Source organism: Cladophialophora bantiana (genome assembly GCF_000835475.1).
Source record: "Cladophialophora bantiana CBS 173.52 unplaced genomic scaffold supercont1.18, whole genome shotgun sequence".
Taxonomy (NCBI): Eukaryota; Fungi; Ascomycota; class Eurotiomycetes; order Chaetothyriales; family Herpotrichiellaceae; genus Cladophialophora; species Cladophialophora bantiana.
The window spans coordinates 715,558-732,573 of record NW_015971592.1 but is presented as its reverse complement, the minus strand read 5'-3'; the positions used below and the strand labels follow the sequence as shown (position 1 = coordinate 732,573).

Here is a 17,016-nt window from a genome sequence, read left to right as displayed (position 1 = left end):
GAGCTTTGACCCAGCAGGTTGCAGCTCCCCTCTCGGGTCTCAAAATTGCGGTTTCAATATAGGACCCGCCCAGACGCGGCTCGGTGTTCTGGCAGATTGCTCTCCGGTGTCAACTAACCTTGTATTGCTGAGGCCACGTCCCAACAGAGTAGACGACCAGAATTCTATGCCCGGGGACTTTTCCCTTTGTCTCGTAGCCCACGTTTAAGGCTCCCAGGTAGGCATTCTTGTGGACTGTTTTTCGAGGTCTTAGGATATCAGGTAAGCAAGCGTCAATTGAGCTTAGTAGGTTAATGCGGTCTGCGCATGCGGAGATCTCGCCCGTATTTGTGCCGAACAGAGCGACCGGGCATCCTCCGCATCTGATCCCGACAGATCGCTGCGTTACTGATGCAGCAGTGTGCATCAGCATGTATCCCTGCTTATCAAAATATTGCCCAGTTGCGTTCAAGGATCTGATGGTGCAGGATGCAGTTGACCCTGGCCCATTTGTTGCCGTAGCTGGGCTGCAGCGACCTGGATCTCAAGAATTCTGCCTATACCTCGCTTCCAATTTTCCTGAAGGGTCAAAAGCTCGCCCTTAGACTGTTCCTGGGTAGCTTTCCGAGCTCTGTTGATGTTTTCGGTCTCATATTTAAGCCCGGCAAGCTCGTGTTCGAGCACCTGGAGGATTTGTTCTGTCTGAGAATTGCCGATAAGCCAAGCGTTTTTGCCAAACTCGTCCAGCAACTGAAGGTTTGCATGCCGACCTGACAGGAAAGTGCTCAAGATGTACGCGTTCCGCAGCGCCTCCTTCATTGTGGCCTGATCACTATCACTCGACGGCTCATCTGGGGCCTCGTAGCGCGACACGTCAATCCCCTGCTGGCGGGGGTGGCCCGCGGCTACCCGATTGATTTCTTGACGGAATGTTTCGGAGAAGTTGACTGCAGGAAGAGGGGCGAGGGAGGGGTGAGGCGTGGTGAGATAGTCCTTGGGGAGGTGTCGAGCAATCGAAGCTTTGGCGCTCTGGTGGTCGGCATCGGTGACGTCGGGGTCAATGTCTGGGGAGAAAAGCGGTCAGCACGTGCCAACGGTCTCTCCATCCAGGGCAATATCACTCACAGGGCAGTGAGTCGTGGGACTCCCATATCAGGGCCATTGTAGGTTGCTGGGGAAGTTGAATTGGCTTGTTGGTACATAATCAGTTGACTGCGATAATCCTTTCCAGGATGCCAAGGCCAGGCTTTGGCGCTTGTTAAATGGTCGCCTCTTATTCGCTGGCCTTGCTCATGTGTTAAGGCTCCCGCCGATCCTTGGTGATTCGTCAGGATGACGACACTTGTTGCCCCGTTTCGGCGGAGCCTCGCGGCCTTGAAAGAATCAATCCAAAAGTGATTCTATCCATCAACAGCGGTCAATCCCTGCACTTTATACTCTGGCATTCTCGTCCGTTGCCAGAGAAATCATCTCGTTAGGACGATGCACCCTTCCGGAAACTTCCTATCTGACCCGAAATGAGACGGGGATTGTCATACCAAGTCCCCGTCGTAAGCTGCAAAAGACATGGTGATTCAGGGCAACACGAAAATGGCACGGAGATCGTTAGCCCCAGTGCTGTGGGCGCTCTCTCTCATTCTCACAACGGGACTTCTGTGGCTCGGTTTCGTTTTGCAGAGTCCGCCTCGAAGTGTGCATTTGCTCCCGGCCAATGTAGACGGAGAAGCCGTGCAAAGCCAGGGCAGCGACAATGCCGCTGCGCAGGGTGACTACCTGCTGGGGGTCGGAAAGGCAGATATTACTGGGTAAGGGAAATGCGTGAATGTGCCAATGAGCACATGCTAACCTCAACTTATTCAGACCGGTTGCCGAGATCAACTTGATGGGCTACGCTGACACGGATCAAGTGGGCAGCGGTGTCCGCCAACGCATCTATTGTCGGGCATTCATCGTAGGAAGCCTTTCTAGGAGTGCCTCACGGGTCGTCTACCTTGTCCTTGATACCCAGTCCGGCGACACTGCCGTCCGTCATGGCATCTTGCAGAGGCTTAAGGAGTTGGGCCCAGAATATGCAATGTACAACAAGAACAATGTCGCAGTTACCGGGACCCATAGTCACAGCGGGCCTGGGGCTTGGTTGAACTACTTGCTGCCACAAATCACAAGTCTAGGTTTCCACAAGGAGAGCTACGAGGCCATCGTCAATGGCTCTGTGTTAGCCATCCAACGGGCGCATGAAAACCTTACACAGGGCTATCTCAGATTTGGGCAACACCCCGTTGAAGGTGCGAACATAAACAGAAGTCCGTACGCTTACCTCCAGAATCCGAAGAAGGAACGAGACAAGTACGCCGATGACGTCGACAAAAACATGACACTGCTGAAGTTCGAGAGGGCGTCTGATGGTCAATCCCTAGGAGCACTGTCTTGGTTTCCAGTCCATGGGACATCTCTCTATCAGAACAACACCCTTATCGCCGGCGACAACAAGGGCGTTGCAGCGTACCTGTTGGAAGAGTACATGAAAGACAGGAACCCATCCTTCGTCGCAGGCTTCTCTCAAGCAAATGTCGGAGATACTTCTCCCAATACCCTAGGTGCATTCTGCGAAGATACAGGTCTCCCGTGTGCATTCAAGGATAGCACATGCGGAGGTCGAACCCAACCCTGCCACGGACGTGGACCGATGTCACAGTTAGACGATCAGGGGACCAAGTCCTGCTTTGAGATCGGAAAACGACAAATGGCTGCAGCCAAAACCCTCCTAGATGACCACAACCTAGAACGGATACCGGCATCAACCGTATCCTTTTTCCATACCTATGCCAACCTCTCCTCGTTCACCTTCACCTCATTCCTCAACCAGTCTCGGACGCTCAAGACCTGCTCTGCTGCATTAGGATACGGCTTCGCAGGCGGCACCACCGATGGGCCCGGTCGCTTCGACTTCGCCCAGGGCACAAACGACACCAACGACTCTCCCGCGTTGAAAAATCCGCTTTGGAGGCTAGCAAGAGGCGCGATCCATCCACCGACAGACGCGCAGATAGCATGCCAACATCCAAAACCCATCCTCCTTGACGTCGGTGAAGCCGATGATCCCTATGCTTGGACGCCGAACATCGTTGACATTCAACTCCTCCGGATTGGAGAGTTGATCATGATAATTTCCCCGGGGGAAGCAACCACCATGTCCGGCCGCCGCTGGAAAGAGGCCCTCACATCTGCGGCTGCCTCGGTCCTGAATGTCTCTTCGCCGAGACTCGTCCTCGGCGGGCCCGCAAACACCTACGCCCACTACATCGCCACCGAAGAAGAATACTCTGTGCAACGCTACGAAGGAGCATCCACACTCTACGGCCCCCACACGTTGGAAGCGTATATCAACCTTACAATCACATACCTCCCGTATCTGGGCTCTGATGATGAAACCTCCGGCCTAGACCACCTTCCTGCCGGTCCTAACCCGCCCATAAATGTGAATCGCTCGTTGTCATTCATTCGGCCCGTGGTCGTCGACCACGCTGGCATATTGCGCAAGTTCGGGGATACGCTCTCTTCGCCCGACCCAGCGATATCATTCCGTTCCGGTGATGTCGTCAGCGCGATATTCGCGGCCGCAAACCCGCGCAATAATTTCCGTCTCGAAGGTACATTCGCTGCCGTGGAGAAATTCGACGAGGGTCTCAAAAAGTGGGTTCAAGTCCGCTCGGACAGGGACTGGTTTCTGGTGTATCGGTGGAAACGCACATCCACGACGATGGGGACGAGTGAGGTGACTTTGGAATGGGAGATTGAACCGGGCACTGAGACGGGGATGTACAGGTTCAAATACTATGGCGACAAGAAGGCATTGACCGGGCAAATTACGGGTTTTGAGGGTGCAAGCGGCGTGTTCCACGTTATCGGCGATCTAGATGCTTCGAGAACCTCACCTTTGGACGAACTTGTTCGCCCTTGAATCTTGATGAAATTGCAAGATGGGACCAAGCACGATATTATTCCCGCACTATCTGTCCAGTTTCTCCTTGAATCTCAATGTCGATGTTGTTTAATCCGTGTATTTCCCGGAAGTGCTCATGCTCATCTGTCGCCTTATATCGATAATTCTTATTGTCCATAGACGCTGACGTCTATATCAGGACTTGTGTCCACGTTCTTCTTTAGCTACCGTCTTGCTAACTATGGGGTTCCACAAAACTGCGGGCATTTCTCTCCTACCACCCGGTCAACGGTTGTTATTGGCACTGGTATCACCTCACATTCAACCGTCCTCCCTTTCAGTGCCATTTCAACAAATGTTTCATTGCCTGATATTAAGCGTCCGTTGCCCGCAATAAATCTAACAACGACTGCGTTATCTGACGGACCTGGACATTGGCATCCTCATCTTCGTGCCGGGAGTCGTCCAGAACCTTGTCGGCGTCAGCATCGGCTTCGTCTTCGAGGCTAGACTCATCAACAGAGCCGCCCACAGACGGATATGCGTCAACGTTGCATCATGTCACCTTCTAGTCAAGACATTAGCCGGCTTCTTCCTTTGCCTGTCGCGTTCGATATTAGCGGGCGTGACAGAAGGCAGGATTACTTTGATGCCGTGCGTTTTCTGAAAATGTCGTGGAAATGTCCTCTTGCCGACCTTCACCCCCTGATGGTTCACGCAAAGCAGGCACTTCCACGGCAATGGATCATTCTCGACAAATTCGCCCCACATGTAGCAGTCGTTGTCATCGTGACCTTGGAAATTCGAAAGATTTTCATTCCTTATACGCATATTTCTGAGACCGGTCAGGCCATGCCGATGGCGAAGATGGCTTGTGAGGCTTCCCTTCTCATTGACCAAGCATTTGTCACAAAGGAGGCATTTCCAGGGTCGTTGCTTGCCGTGCTGATATTGAGCGAACAGAACAGAGTGGCCGTTGATAACTTTTGACCAAGTAGTGATGTCATCAACGTCCTTGTGAACATAGAGGGCCGAGTCGTCTCCACTGGCAGCGGTATTGTTGTCACGGGTGGGCGCGGCACCGCCCTCGGGAGCGGATAGAGCTGAGTCAACGACGTCCAGCATGCTGATATCTCTTGTACCTGCTTCCTCCAGTCTATTACCTCCGCTACTGCTATTGCCGTAATGCAGTGGGTTGATGCTGGCACCCTCAGCTCCATTCTCTTTCAGTATGCCTGTTACTCGCTCGGCTTTCGAGTTTGTTCCTCCAATGTATCGCAGGAACTGGTCAGCATCTTCAACAACGGCCCGGGCATCGAGCTCAAGGTAGAGCCTGATTGCCTCTTTAAGCCAAACGTAGCGGTAGGAGGTGGCCATTTCTGTGAATGATTTTCCAAGTGCCTGCAAATTGTCCATTTGCGCAGTGGTGAGTTCTTGCGGCCGCTTAGTGGCTCGGATGATTCTGAGTGCAAATTCGACTTCAAGGTCGACTCTTGTGACGAGGTCGAGGATGTTGTCTTCAACAGAACGACCGAGGAAGCTGCGAACAGCGAATCGGTAGCAATCACTGACGCTCGTATTGGGATTCAGTCTCAATGATTCGAGAGCTTCACTAACGACCTCTTCGCGCACTCGAATCAATTGAGCATTGTACGAGGCCATGTTCGGAAGATATTCGTGGACTGGGGTGATATATCCAATCCTCGACTCGAAAATTGGGAACAGCTCTTGGGTGGCAGTTTGAGACTCCCAGAATTCTGCGACTCCTAAATCTTGCGGATGATCTGCGAACGGCTGGTGGGAAAGGGGAGAATTTGCGAGAGAATCGTAGAGTTTTGGAGGACAAGGAGGCTCTCCGCGCCACAAATACATGGCACGAGGAACAAGGATATAAATCTCATATCCGCAGGGTGCGGCAGATTGATGTTCTTGGTAGTAGTAGTAGCTGTTACTCTGATTGTGTTCCATATTGACATTAGTGAACTCAGGGACAACAGCGAATGCCAACAAGCATGTGATTTCCCACGCAGTTCAGACTTGTGTTTGTGAGTCCGGATGTACCTCGAGTTGAGGAAAACGGGGCCCAGGCGAAGGAGGAGGACCCCCTTGTTGTGACCGACACACCGCACGAAGACAAAGAGATGCTCGTGTCTGGGAATAAGGAGCAGCGTCAGCAGATGTAGCAAAATGTGCAGATCTACATCGACCTGTGCTCTGACAGGTTTTCTTGGAGAAGAGACGGCGGCGGCACTTCCACGAGACCTGTCTCAAGACGTGAACAATAGAATCGCAGAGTGTGGTACAAAGGAACCACCAGGTCAGCAAGGAGTTAACTCAGTAATCTTGATCCTGGAGGGTCTGAGTATAGATAAATAGCTTTCACGTAGATGTTCAGATCTGTGCCGCTGGTTTTATAAAGGGGTTTGCTTCTCGGCAAACCAAAGGCGGAGCGTTGGGCCATTGCGGCAAACACGTACTGAGGAGCATTCTATATCTGACAGCAGCGAGGTGAAGTGCCTCTCGCGGATTATTGCAGTAATGCCGCGACCTCGAATGTATTCAGCGGTCTCTTCAGCGACGAATTATGAGAGACCAGTGTATACCTATGAGCTGATGACTTGGTATGCCTTCCGGGCCCACCAGTCTCTCGTTCTGAGCGACAGGTTGACATAATTCAAGTCTTCTTCCAGCGAATGCGTCCGACCCATTGAGACCACTTCTGGATGTCCCCCCTCTGACATATCAAGTCAACTGTGTACCATTTTCGGGCGAGCTCTTCATTCGAGGCCATCCGATGAACAAAGCTGTGACAAGCCCGACATAGCCATGCAACGCTGTTTAGGCGGTGTTCTTCGTGCCAATTTCTTTTGAGCACCTTGGCATGGACTTGCTTTGGTATTAGATGATGGTAGGTGACTGGAACCCAGTCTCTTTCGCAGATCTCGCAAGCCTTGGTCCTGGTCTCTGCCCATTTCGGCGGCGGTGTTGTCACCGCAGAGATGTAGCCAGAGAACACCGGTGCCATAAAAGATTGCATATCAGATTTGGGTGGTTCGATTAGTCCGTATGCGGTCAAGCTGTCGTGTATGTCTTCTGGCAGATGAGCAGAAAGCTCTTCGAGAACAGTCAGCGTTAGAGGAAGGGACCATTTGTCAGAGTTCTCGATGTCATCCCGAAGTGCCTGATGGGAAAGTGCCTGGAATTTCTCTGGCAAGCTGGAAAAGATGTCGGTGGCTAGGTAGTCAGAAAAGTCGGCCAGCTCAGAAGGATCGGGCCCAGATTGCTCAGGATCAGACTCGTTCTGTCTGGTTTTCTTGCCCAGAGAAGACCGTTTCAGAGTTTTCTTTGTTCCGTCAGTGAGTTTCTCCACCACATTTGAGCACAAGCAGTCACTGAAGACATCGAAGTTGTGAGTTGTCATTGTCTGTCACTGGATTGAGTTCTGGCGAGAAGTCGATGGGATTCTGGAGACAGGAAGCAGAATGTGGGTTGAAGCAAGCTCGCAACCTGATCAGCCTACGGAAAGTTCACCGAACCCTCAAGTCGTAGGCTGGCAGCCTTGCAGCCAAGACAAATGAAGAAGATAATAAGAGGTGTTTTGTCATATTCACGTGCCAATTATGCCTAGCTTCGTCGTCAAGATGTACATGAGATGGCCTTCCGCCGACTTAGGAGGCTGGAATGTTTGAGTCGTCAGACAAAAGCTGTTTGTCAGGATCACTGGTAGACACCATCCCAAACCACCGCCGTCCATCCATCAAGGCACTTGCGGGTATCAAGCTTTGTTTGAAGCGCACTTTCGCCCGTCCATGCAAACAGCAGGGATTGAGTTTCTCCCGTTACCATTGTTCCCTGCTATATCGACGAGCCGGCCCCTTGAGTGTCATCAGTCATTACTCTAGGGGCCAAAGTCGATCCTCGGACAACCTTCACCAGAAACCGCTTGTCCGGACAAACCTCTCTTGATGTTCCTTCAGACTGGCCCAGTGGATCAGCTCTTCATCCTCAATCTCCTCGGCTGTCCGTAACAGGCCGCCTGTGTTGCCATCAGCAACACCTCGGAATCGACCGGGCCCCAACCGTTCCAACTTAGAGAGGATATCGAGGAACACATGAAGATATGCATTTACGCTTTCGGAGTCAAGCGTAGGCATGACGCTCATTCTTGCGCGTTTGGTTTCCAGCAAAGTCGACGCGACGGTTCGGATCTTGTTGCACTAGTTACGGTCAGTGAGGAGTCTTTTCGGAGGGGGGACACCGGCTTACGAAACTCATTCCATTAGGCTCCATGTTGACCTGGTTAATGCTCTTGAGAAGGAGGGCCATGTCTCTCACAATGTCTTCTCGTTCAACAGCCATCATTTGTTCTCCAGTATCCATCATGCTGTCGCTGGGCGTACGACCTACAATTTGGCGATAGCCGTGTTCCATACCCGTCGTCACAATCCCTGCCGTTGGGGACGAGCTTGTCACCGACTTATCCGAGGGAAAGGTCAATTTGTCGCGGTCGACTATTTCATACAGATTCCAGAATCTCTCAACCAGATAAGACCTGGACGACAGTTGCGTGGCATAGATATTGGCTTTTTGGATCTCAAATTGAATCGCTCTCTTGGATGGCACCGAAAATGACCCGCGGACACTACCAGGCGTCGCGTGTAGGTCGCCCTCGCTTCCTTCGCGATCATTGAAGAGGTGGGAATACGCCGATATGTCAGCTTGCGTAGGTGGCCACTCCCCGAATCCATTGGCTGGATTTAGCTGCAATTCTTTAGGAGCATCTCGCGTCGCATCCTTGACATTCTGAAGAGCGCGGCGAATGATTTGCCGTTGACGATCCCAGTCATAGACGTTATTTGCACCAAACGCCATTTCCAGAGCAGCCAAGAAGTGAAAGGCCCTGAAAACTTTGACGTTGAGGTTAAACCCGACCATTTCCGAAACAACCCCTCGGGGTTGAGGGAATATCTGTGTTTCAGTGATGTACTCATCATCTACCTCGACGGGCAGCGGTGGGAGCATTTCTGCATGGGATACGGGAGGCATCAACAAGTCACCCTCGGCTTCGTCAAGCTGTCGGGCCGACATGGCACCCACGAAAAGCAGCCAGAAAAGCCGGCGACCCGATTCCTGGTAGATGTAGTCGACAATCGGGGGTCGAGGCACATCTGCAGGGCCATACGGTGCTGCTGGAGGTGCACCAGGACGATGGATCTCCGGCCGATGGAATTGCAATTCCCGCATGATGATGGTACACTCGCCGAGATAGAGTCGCATGCGTGGAATGTCTAGGACATAACCGGCGGCTAGGCCAGTCAGATAGCTCGCAATGCCATCGTACAAGTTCATTGGGCGATCCATATAACCAAGACCGCGAGCCTCGACGAAGACTTGATGGCATCGATCAATCAGAGCTCCCGCATTGGGAAATTGCGACTTTCCCGGTTCCGTGGTAAAGAGTTGTCTGGGTCGTCTTGGAAAACTGGCCACGAGGCATTCTACCATGGCCGCGATGAGCGCGAGGAAGTTGTGATTTGTCCTGTCCTCTCTAGCTTCAAACGATCTTCGAAATGTGGGTTCGTGCGGAAGAGGTATTAATGGGTGAATATACGTAAAATAATCGTCTAGGAGGATTTTCAAGGCAGGTAGGTCGCATATTGACTCGGCGGACAATGGAGTCGGTGCCGCAAGAGCAGCAAGGCTGTAGGCGGCATCATGGGTTGGAGAGCTTCGCGAGCCGTCGAAGTTCCCGCCCTCGAGCTTCTGTCTCTTGATGGCTTCGGCATGTCGGTTGGGGGGACCGCGCCGACGACTAGGACGATCAAAGGTGCAGGGAATGTCAAGGGCGGCGCACGATTTGCAAGGAGGACCGGTCTCGTCGCACTGTTGGGATTCATCAGCGCTTGAACTGCCAAGGGGTGGAGGGAGAAGGGAGTTTGGCGCGCACATACCTTGACCTTTCTCACACTGCAACTATCGCAGGCTTTCCTGAGGCGAACTTTGGGCTCTGATGAAGCTGAGGATTGTGGCTTTGGTGGTTCTCTAGCTTGCGATTCTGGTTCCGCACGCGCTACGGGCAGAGGGACCTCGAATTGGTTTGTTGGGTAACCGGAAGGAATTTGGTATGCGGTGGGATCTTCGTATTTGTAGGCGTTGCTTGCGTCCTGCGGCTGAGAGGACGAGTAAGAGCCCTGCTGGGAGAGGGAGGCCATTGGGAATAATCCGTCCTATCTTCCTGTCTGGGTATGCAGCAATCCTGAATCCACGGGTGAATGTCGGCACATAGTAATATGGAGTTTGAGATGGTCGGCGAGGTCGGAAGCAGGAGCAGGTGGCCGCGGGATTGCAGATGGCAGATGGCTGGTGGAGGGAGCGAGACAAGCGCAGTCGAGGGTTGTGGAGAAAAGGAACCGAGGATGAACTGGCCACCTACCAACGATCAACGGCGACACCAGGCCCTCGTCGCCTCCTGCTACCTCTACCACTCGCTGCGTCTGTCCTCGGTGTGATTTCACTTGATTCGAGACGGCCCGTCACAGACTGCGGGGAAGGGAAAAGAGCATAAGGTTCAAGGTTCGGGGGATGGCACTGGTGATCACTGTCTGAAATGGGATATTGCCGAGAAACACGAGCGACGGTTGGCGAAGTGCACAGGAAGTAATGTTGGGAGATGAGAGAAAATGCTTGTACAGAGCATAGCTACAGAGTACGAGTAAATAGTGGCAATACCACTATACCAGGTACCGAGTACAGGGCAAGGGCAATGCTGTTGTTGGGGACCCCAACTATGGAGTCCGGGGATCAAGTAGATAGCTCGAGCTGGTGGGTGAGGATAAGTAGCCCATTGCCTAGTAGGCGTAGGGGTTAAGGGGCCTACTTAGTTAGGAAGAGCCTCACTAGCCCTGGTGCCCCTGTAGGCAGTGGTAGGCATTGACTGACCAAAACACCCAAATCAGAGATTTCTTGGTGGCTGCGTGTACTGGGTATGTGTCAAGGACCTATTGTATGCTCCCTACAGCCCAGAGCGACTCTCAATCATGCCCTCACAGAGAGAGGGCGTGCTGAGGTGCACAATACAGCCGCCACCATCATTTCAAGCCACTCTGAGATATATTAATAAGGACAATGTGCAGCCATGAATATTTCCAAAACCTTCACAATCTCGAAGCTGTGTCAGCAACAGAAGGTCCCGGGGTAAGATGGCGGCCGTCAAAACGATTCATTCCTCTGTCCTCTGATTTCCCCTCCAGCAACCACAGTCATCATCGTTGACAGAGTGAATACAGAGGAAACTTCAGTTTTGGCGGAGGGAAAAGAAAATTCGAGGCAGAATTGCGTAAGAAATAAGGCCGACTAGCCTGATGCGAGGACAAGGCTGGGCTTTGGCCACGAGGCTGAAAGTGTGGGATTCCAATTGGCTGCATGGCATGACAACCTCTGGTACTGAGCAAGAGGCAGTTTGGGAATTCACTTCGCTGCGTGTCACCTTGCATCCGCGCCTTCGATGAACCGCCTTCTATAGCGAAAATGACATCAGAAGGACGGTCAAGAATGGTGTGCTCCCTTTGGGATGCTGTCTGGCTCTATCCTCTAAAGGTGAGTATCTCGCGCAACGAGGTCGCAACGTCTGACTTTTCCTTTCCATGCCAGGGCATTTTCTATTTCCTCGGGCATCCCTATTTCTACCCTCTATTCAAGGCGCGCCTGATCCCCATCGTGCTCCTCTCTGCCTTCATCTACGTCAACCTATTCCTCTGGACATACCTCCCGCAAGCTGCGTTCCTTGCCATCTTTCACGGCCCAGGCGCGTGGGTGAATGCAACATTTCTTGTGCTAGGTGAAGGCGCCGCCATCGTTGCTCTTCTTTTCGAAGCTTTCTTTGTCGACGAGACTCTAGTGGATACTTTTGATGCAGTTCTAATTGACCAAGGGCTGGCGGACCTAGTCAGCGAAGGTCGTACGCTCGACCCCACTGCTCCAAACTCGGTCCAGATGCTTCGAAGACCTACATCATCTGCTATTTATGCGCCGTTCAGTTTCCGCCAAATCGCCGAATTCGTCATTCTTCTCCCGGTCAATCTCATTCCTATCGTTGGCGTCCCAATTTTCCTCATCCTGACCGGGTATCGAGCCGGACCCCTTCATCACTGGAGGTATTTCAAGCTACGAGGGTTTTCGAAGAAAGAAAGACAAGAATACGTCAAGAACCGGCAGCTCAGATATACATGGTTCGGTGTGGTGACACTGGTATTGCAGCTTGTCCCTGTGCTCAGCATGTTCTTTTTGCTTACTTCTGCGGCTGGGAGTGGGTTATGGGCAGCGAAAATGGAAAAGGCACATCGCTCTAGGGAAGCCGCAGCCGCCACATCTAGGTCGGACGAGTCATATCAAGATCTTTTAGCATAATCGCAGTCCCTGTGGAGCACTCCGACTATTTGGAGCCCGCAGCATGCTGCTCGACAACGTCTGCCACCTCTTCGAGACTTCTTACCACCACCGTAGGGCCAAGGCCAAGTTGGTCCTGCCATCCATTTCCTGACCGATCAACCCACGCGGCTTGCATACCAATAGAGCGAGCACCCACAACGTCAAAGGGGTTTCCTGACACGAGCCACATCTTGTCTTCGTGGTCCACCTTGTTGACTTTTTGCGCCAGGAACTTGTACACCTCCGGTGCGGGCTTGAATACTCCGACAACATCCACTGTTACAAGGTCCTTGAATACCGAAGAGTTGAGATCGTTAGATTTGTTGACGGAATTGGAGACCATGGTTTTGGTTCCATTCGAGAAGACGACACATTCGACGTTTGTGTTATTCTCCAACCGCTTCAATGCGGGGTTGACATCTGGGAAGGTCGATAGGAAGTCGTATGCGTCCATGAGCTTGTCGACCTGAGCATCGCTGAGACTCACTCCGTGCTCTGCTAGGGCATGCAGGAGAGATTTTCGGGTCACGTCGGAAAAATCCTGATATTGTTCTTGACGAGATCAGCATCGAGAATCTCGGTTCCACATTCCTCTAAACCTACTCATGCTGTTCAACCTCCACGTGTATTCCAGTTGATATTTCCTCCATACAGCCGCTATGGAGGCGGCTTTTTCCTGTCCAAAGTGTGAAGCCAATTCTTTAGCAATGCTCTCTGTCGACAGGAGCGTGCCATAGAGATCGAATGCCACTACGATCTTGCCCATTGCTCTTTCTTCTTGCGTCACGATAGCTAACTGCTGATGACTGCACGACCTGAAGGATGCCTTCGCCTCGTTATCGCTAATTTAATAGGTCCTTGGAATGAAGTCCAAAGGACTTCGGACAAACGGCCGAGAAGTCAAAAAGCGATTCCAAATCAACCCGCGATTGTCCCCGGAAAACTAGTGCTAACAGCACATGGATAAGTGAGCGCTGCCACGGGTAGAACGGAGAATCTGAACCTTAGACTTTTCACATCGATTATAGCTTGTGTCTACCTGGGTCAGCATCGCACGAAAGCGGCAAGTTTCCAGTTCCCCAGTTGTAACTGAAATACAAAGAAAGCAAGATCGCTTATTCTCTCTTGTCTTGGGGTTTCCGCCCTCCCTATAAACCCAAACCTTCGGGCTATGTACCTCCTAAGCAAATGCACTAAATTCTAGAGTATGTAAGAGCACACGGGTTCCCCCTTATTTGAACCCGGTTAGCCCCGGTTGGCGATTTCTTTACAGAGAAGAGAAAATGTCTGGCACCACGGCAGCCTGATACCTTGGTTTCTCTTGTCAACTAATTTCTCAGAGTCGACTGAGGCGAGGGACCAGCGGAACATGTCACATTCCAATGCCAAGGCAGGTAGCAAGATCCTACTCATCGTGCGCTGGAGTACACCCATCCTGCACCGCAGGTTACGCTCAGTGACGTGCTTCAATACCAAAGACCTTGACGCCCTCGTTGCAGATATGTTCGCAACCATGTACGCCGCCGACGGAGCCGGGTTGGCGGCGAACCAGGTCGGCGCGGACCTGAAGATGTTCGTGTATGTAACGGACTCGAAGGGGGCAAGAAGTTGGGGGGTTGTGTGTAATCTTGTCATCAAATCTTCCTCTCCGAGGCGGGCCAGCGATGGCGGTCGCCAGGATGCAGCTTCAGCGGGTATGATGCTTCAAGCCGACTCTAGCGGCCAACCACTCACGCAGCAGACCCAGATCATGACTGAAGGCTGTCTCTCGTACTCTGGCGGCTCGGCCTCAGTCCTCCGCCACCGCTCCATCACGATCAACGGACTGGATCAGCACAGCAAGGCTCTAAAGATCCACGCCTCATGACTACTCGGACACGTGCTACAGCACGAGGTCGACCATTTGAACGGGATCGTCAACGGTGATCTTATGCCACCGGCCGTGAGGGGGAAGGATGGACAGGGAGTACAGGGAGTTGGAAGGGAAGAGGGCGTATCCGGACGACTGGCCTGCGACGCAATCGAAACATAAATGGCTGATCCAGTCCGAATGGCAGGGATACCCTGTCAATCCCTTGGACTCGTCCCGTCTACGTTGGCTTTAGCTATTCGCTTAACAAGCTATCGGAGAGGGCGCATGTGCGAGGCTGTAGCTAAAAAGGGGGGGAGGCTATGGCCTAAGGTGCGTCGGAAGTACCAGCAGATGTTATACATGCTTAGAACGACGTCGGGACAAACAAAGTCAAAGAAAACGTGGCCACGGTCTAACATAGCGTCTTCCTCGATCGTGAAGTGAGATGTTGGTAAGATAGAGTCGGCGAGGCTTCATTTTCAATAGTCGCCCTTTTTTGGGTAGCGGTTGCTCCTTCTCTTCTGGGTTAATTGTACAATTCACTCCATTCGAAGCACCCGCCGCCTCTTCGGTGTGTATCACTTTTCCCTGCGTCAAGCAAAGCCCTTACTTCAATACCGGAGTGTATTTATCGACCCTCGTTGAGCCCCAAACCCTTTCCGTATCGGTCAATCGTGGGCTCCCGGCTCATCTCTCTCTCTCTCTCTTTTGGTGCTGTGAAACTTCAACCCATCATATCGGCGGCAGCTGACTCGACACTACTGCTCCTTCCGCCGCCAACGTGGCATAATAAAGTTCGGTTTCCGCACAAATGACCATACGACCTTTGCCCGCAAAATTGAAGTTCGCGGATGTCGTGCCCAGGAAGATCTTCCCGAGCAGTTTTCCTGAAGGGTTCCACACGTGCACGCCGTCACCAACGCCCGAGTAAACATTACCGTTGGTGTCGCAGTGTATTCCATCTGGTATGCCAACGCTGGAGTAAGTAAACAGTTTGCGGTTTGCGAAAGTCCCATCGGGGAGGACGGTAAATTGATAGCTATTTGAAAATATTAGATGGGATGGGAGCAAGTTTGACAATGAGGAAAGGGACGATTGCAGTGTCTCCCCGGAAATCGAGAGCTGCGACCCCAACTTACATTGAGGCAGGCGCTGTCATATTATACCCAAAGAACGAATACTGGGCACCTGTATCGGTCACATATGCGTATGACCCATTGGGAGAGAATGTGATGCCTGATTGTATCTGATTAGTTGACAATTCTGGCTGTCGTACGTAAGGAGCGGTTAATGTAGTTCCAACCTACCGTTTGGCAAATCAAATCCATCAGCTACCACCGAGACTGCGCCCGTGGAAGGGGTGAACCGGTAGACTTGATTTGGCAATTCTGGCGAAGGGCGGAAGTCTTGCAGATAGCCGTATAGAGTGTCTGTGAAGTACACATCACCGTTCAGAGGATTGACCGCCACATCGTTGAGCGAATTCCACTGACGGCCGAAATAGTTGTTCAGGAGAACTGTAGTAGACGTCAGCGGCATCGAAACAGTACTTCTGTGGGTGGGGGGACGGGGTCATTCAGGGAACGTTTGAAACCTGCACCTACCAGAAGCGTTATAAGGAGGACGCGGGTTCACGACGTATAGCGCGGGAGCAGTGTTATTACCCTGCCCTTCACCGGTAAAGAGCAGTTGGCCTCGATATTGAGTCGCTCCTAACCGACATTTATCAGTTCGAGAACACGAAACACTTAGCGTTGAGACTAACCGTTGGAGTTAATCACGGGAGGAGTAGCATTCACAGTTACAACATCCACCTGCCCGCTCGCATTCCGTAAGGACGACACGGAGGCAGCTTGACTCAAGGAGATCTTTTGTATGATGTTGGACTTGTGCAGACCAGTTCCAGCAGCCACCGCTCCGGCATTTTGTACGAAGCTGTGGATCTCTGTTATTCTGTACCGACCATGATGGGGCTTATAAAACCATGCTGCCGAAAGCGAAGCAGTTTCCTGGAGAAGGGCTGAACTCACAAGATCTCATCGGTGGGAGGGTACCTGAGACGCAAATTTAGTCCTGACACAGACATGTTGAACAAGGCGTCATGTGAAGAATTTGACCTACCAGACGACAGCCTCATGGAAGAGAGGATTACTGCTAGTACTGGCAATTAGGGTCAAGGTAGGGTTTGGCCCAATAATATCTAGAAAAGATTCATCATAGACGTGGAAGGGCTTCGCCAGGGCTTGTTGCAACGTGACGCCGGGAGGGACAAAAATCTGCAAATCAGGATCAGCAGGATGACGGAGATGGGAACAGTTATTCCAGGGAGCTGCCGTCTCTCACCGTCGTAAGGTTGGATTGTGAAGGAGGAGGGACAGGCTTCAGAACATTGAAGCTCTTTTGGTCGACCACCAGTATCTGACTGGAATTTGACTGAGCAGAGGTTGAGGCGATGAGGGCAGCGAGGCCGCCGAAGAGGACTTGCAGGAGCATTTCGGATGATTTCTACCTTGCTTCTGCCAATTGTCCCAGGGCGACTGAGCACCTCATCAGCGGTATTTGAGCTCTCTCGTTGCTCATCTAACTTTGGGATTTTGTTCAACCCCGCACGAGATGACATGTTGTGCTCACCGCTTGCTGTGTCACAAAGTTGGGTTGAAGGCATCGTCAACTTGGAAGCCAATGACGGACATGGCTGATGTCTCCAACGAACCAAAGAGGGAAGATGTCTATATCTTTTTGCAAAAGCCGGTTTTTTAGGTTGTCCGTCGGTATTTCTCCGATGAAGCCCGCTTGCGGGGTAGGGAATCCATTC

The 17,016-nt window shown here is 52.1% G+C and overlaps 9 protein-coding genes across 9 annotated transcripts; 3 read left to right on the top strand and 6 right to left on the bottom strand.

The window, feature by feature from the left end:
* Positions 1-447: 447 nt before the first annotated feature.
* Z519_10553 (uncharacterized protein) lies at positions 448-1,141 on the bottom strand (the record flags this gene model as incomplete). The annotated part of the gene is made up of 2 exons (XM_016768269.1): positions 448-1,043; positions 1,105-1,141. 2 exons carry the CDS (start codon positions 1,139-1,141, stop codon positions 448-450), a joined length of 633 nt encoding a protein of 210 aa, XP_016615737.1.
* Positions 1,142-1,569: 428 nt separating this feature from the next.
* On the top strand, positions 1,570-3,940 carry Z519_10552 (uncharacterized protein; the record flags this gene model as incomplete). The annotated part of the gene is made up of 2 exons (XM_016768268.1): positions 1,570-1,784; positions 1,840-3,940. The coding sequence occupies 2 exons, from the start codon at positions 1,570-1,572 to the stop codon at positions 3,938-3,940; spliced, it is 2,316 nt and encodes a 771-aa protein (XP_016615736.1).
* A 355-nt stretch (positions 3,941-4,295) lies between these two features.
* On the bottom strand, positions 4,296-5,890 carry Z519_10551 (uncharacterized protein; the record flags this gene model as incomplete). The annotated part of the gene is made up of 2 exons (XM_016768267.1): positions 4,296-4,428; positions 4,488-5,890. 2 exons carry the CDS (start codon positions 5,888-5,890, stop codon positions 4,296-4,298), a joined length of 1,536 nt encoding a protein of 511 aa, XP_016615735.1.
* Positions 5,891-6,596: 706 nt separating this feature from the next.
* Z519_10550 (uncharacterized protein) lies at positions 6,597-7,343 on the bottom strand (the record flags this gene model as incomplete). The annotated part of the gene is made up of 1 exon (XM_016768266.1): positions 6,597-7,343. The coding sequence occupies one exon, from the start codon at positions 7,341-7,343 to the stop codon at positions 6,597-6,599; it is 747 nt and encodes a 248-aa protein (XP_016615734.1).
* A 508-nt stretch (positions 7,344-7,851) lies between these two features.
* Z519_10549 (uncharacterized protein) lies at positions 7,852-10,134 on the bottom strand (the record flags this gene model as incomplete). Its single annotated transcript, XM_016768265.1, has 3 exons — positions 7,852-8,139; positions 8,189-9,805; positions 9,874-10,134. The coding sequence occupies 3 exons, from the start codon at positions 10,132-10,134 to the stop codon at positions 7,852-7,854; spliced, it is 2,166 nt and encodes a 721-aa protein (XP_016615733.1).
* Positions 10,135-11,449: 1,315 nt separating this feature from the next.
* Positions 11,450-12,328, top strand: Z519_10548 (uncharacterized protein; the record flags this gene model as incomplete). Its single annotated transcript, XM_016768264.1, has 2 exons — positions 11,450-11,518; positions 11,573-12,328. 2 exons carry the CDS (start codon positions 11,450-11,452, stop codon positions 12,326-12,328), a joined length of 825 nt encoding a protein of 274 aa, XP_016615732.1.
* A 25-nt stretch (positions 12,329-12,353) lies between these two features.
* Positions 12,354-13,115, bottom strand: Z519_10547 (haloacid dehalogenase, type II; the record flags this gene model as incomplete). The annotated part of the gene is made up of 2 exons (XM_016768263.1): positions 12,354-12,901; positions 12,953-13,115. The coding sequence occupies 2 exons, from the start codon at positions 13,113-13,115 to the stop codon at positions 12,354-12,356; spliced, it is 711 nt and encodes a 236-aa protein (XP_016615731.1).
* A 603-nt stretch (positions 13,116-13,718) lies between these two features.
* On the top strand, positions 13,719-14,216 carry Z519_10546 (uncharacterized protein; the record flags this gene model as incomplete). Its single annotated transcript, XM_016768262.1, has 1 exon — positions 13,719-14,216. One exon carries the CDS (start codon positions 13,719-13,721, stop codon positions 14,214-14,216), a length of 498 nt encoding a protein of 165 aa, XP_016615730.1.
* A 717-nt stretch (positions 14,217-14,933) lies between these two features.
* Z519_10545 (uncharacterized protein) lies at positions 14,934-16,694 on the bottom strand (the record flags this gene model as incomplete). The annotated part of the gene is made up of 8 exons (XM_016768261.1): positions 14,934-15,240; positions 15,341-15,437; positions 15,509-15,718; positions 15,806-15,913; positions 15,967-16,136; positions 16,232-16,255; positions 16,323-16,477; positions 16,545-16,694. The coding sequence occupies 8 exons, from the start codon at positions 16,692-16,694 to the stop codon at positions 14,934-14,936; spliced, it is 1,221 nt and encodes a 406-aa protein (XP_016615729.1).
* Positions 16,695-17,016: the final 322 nt, after the last annotated feature.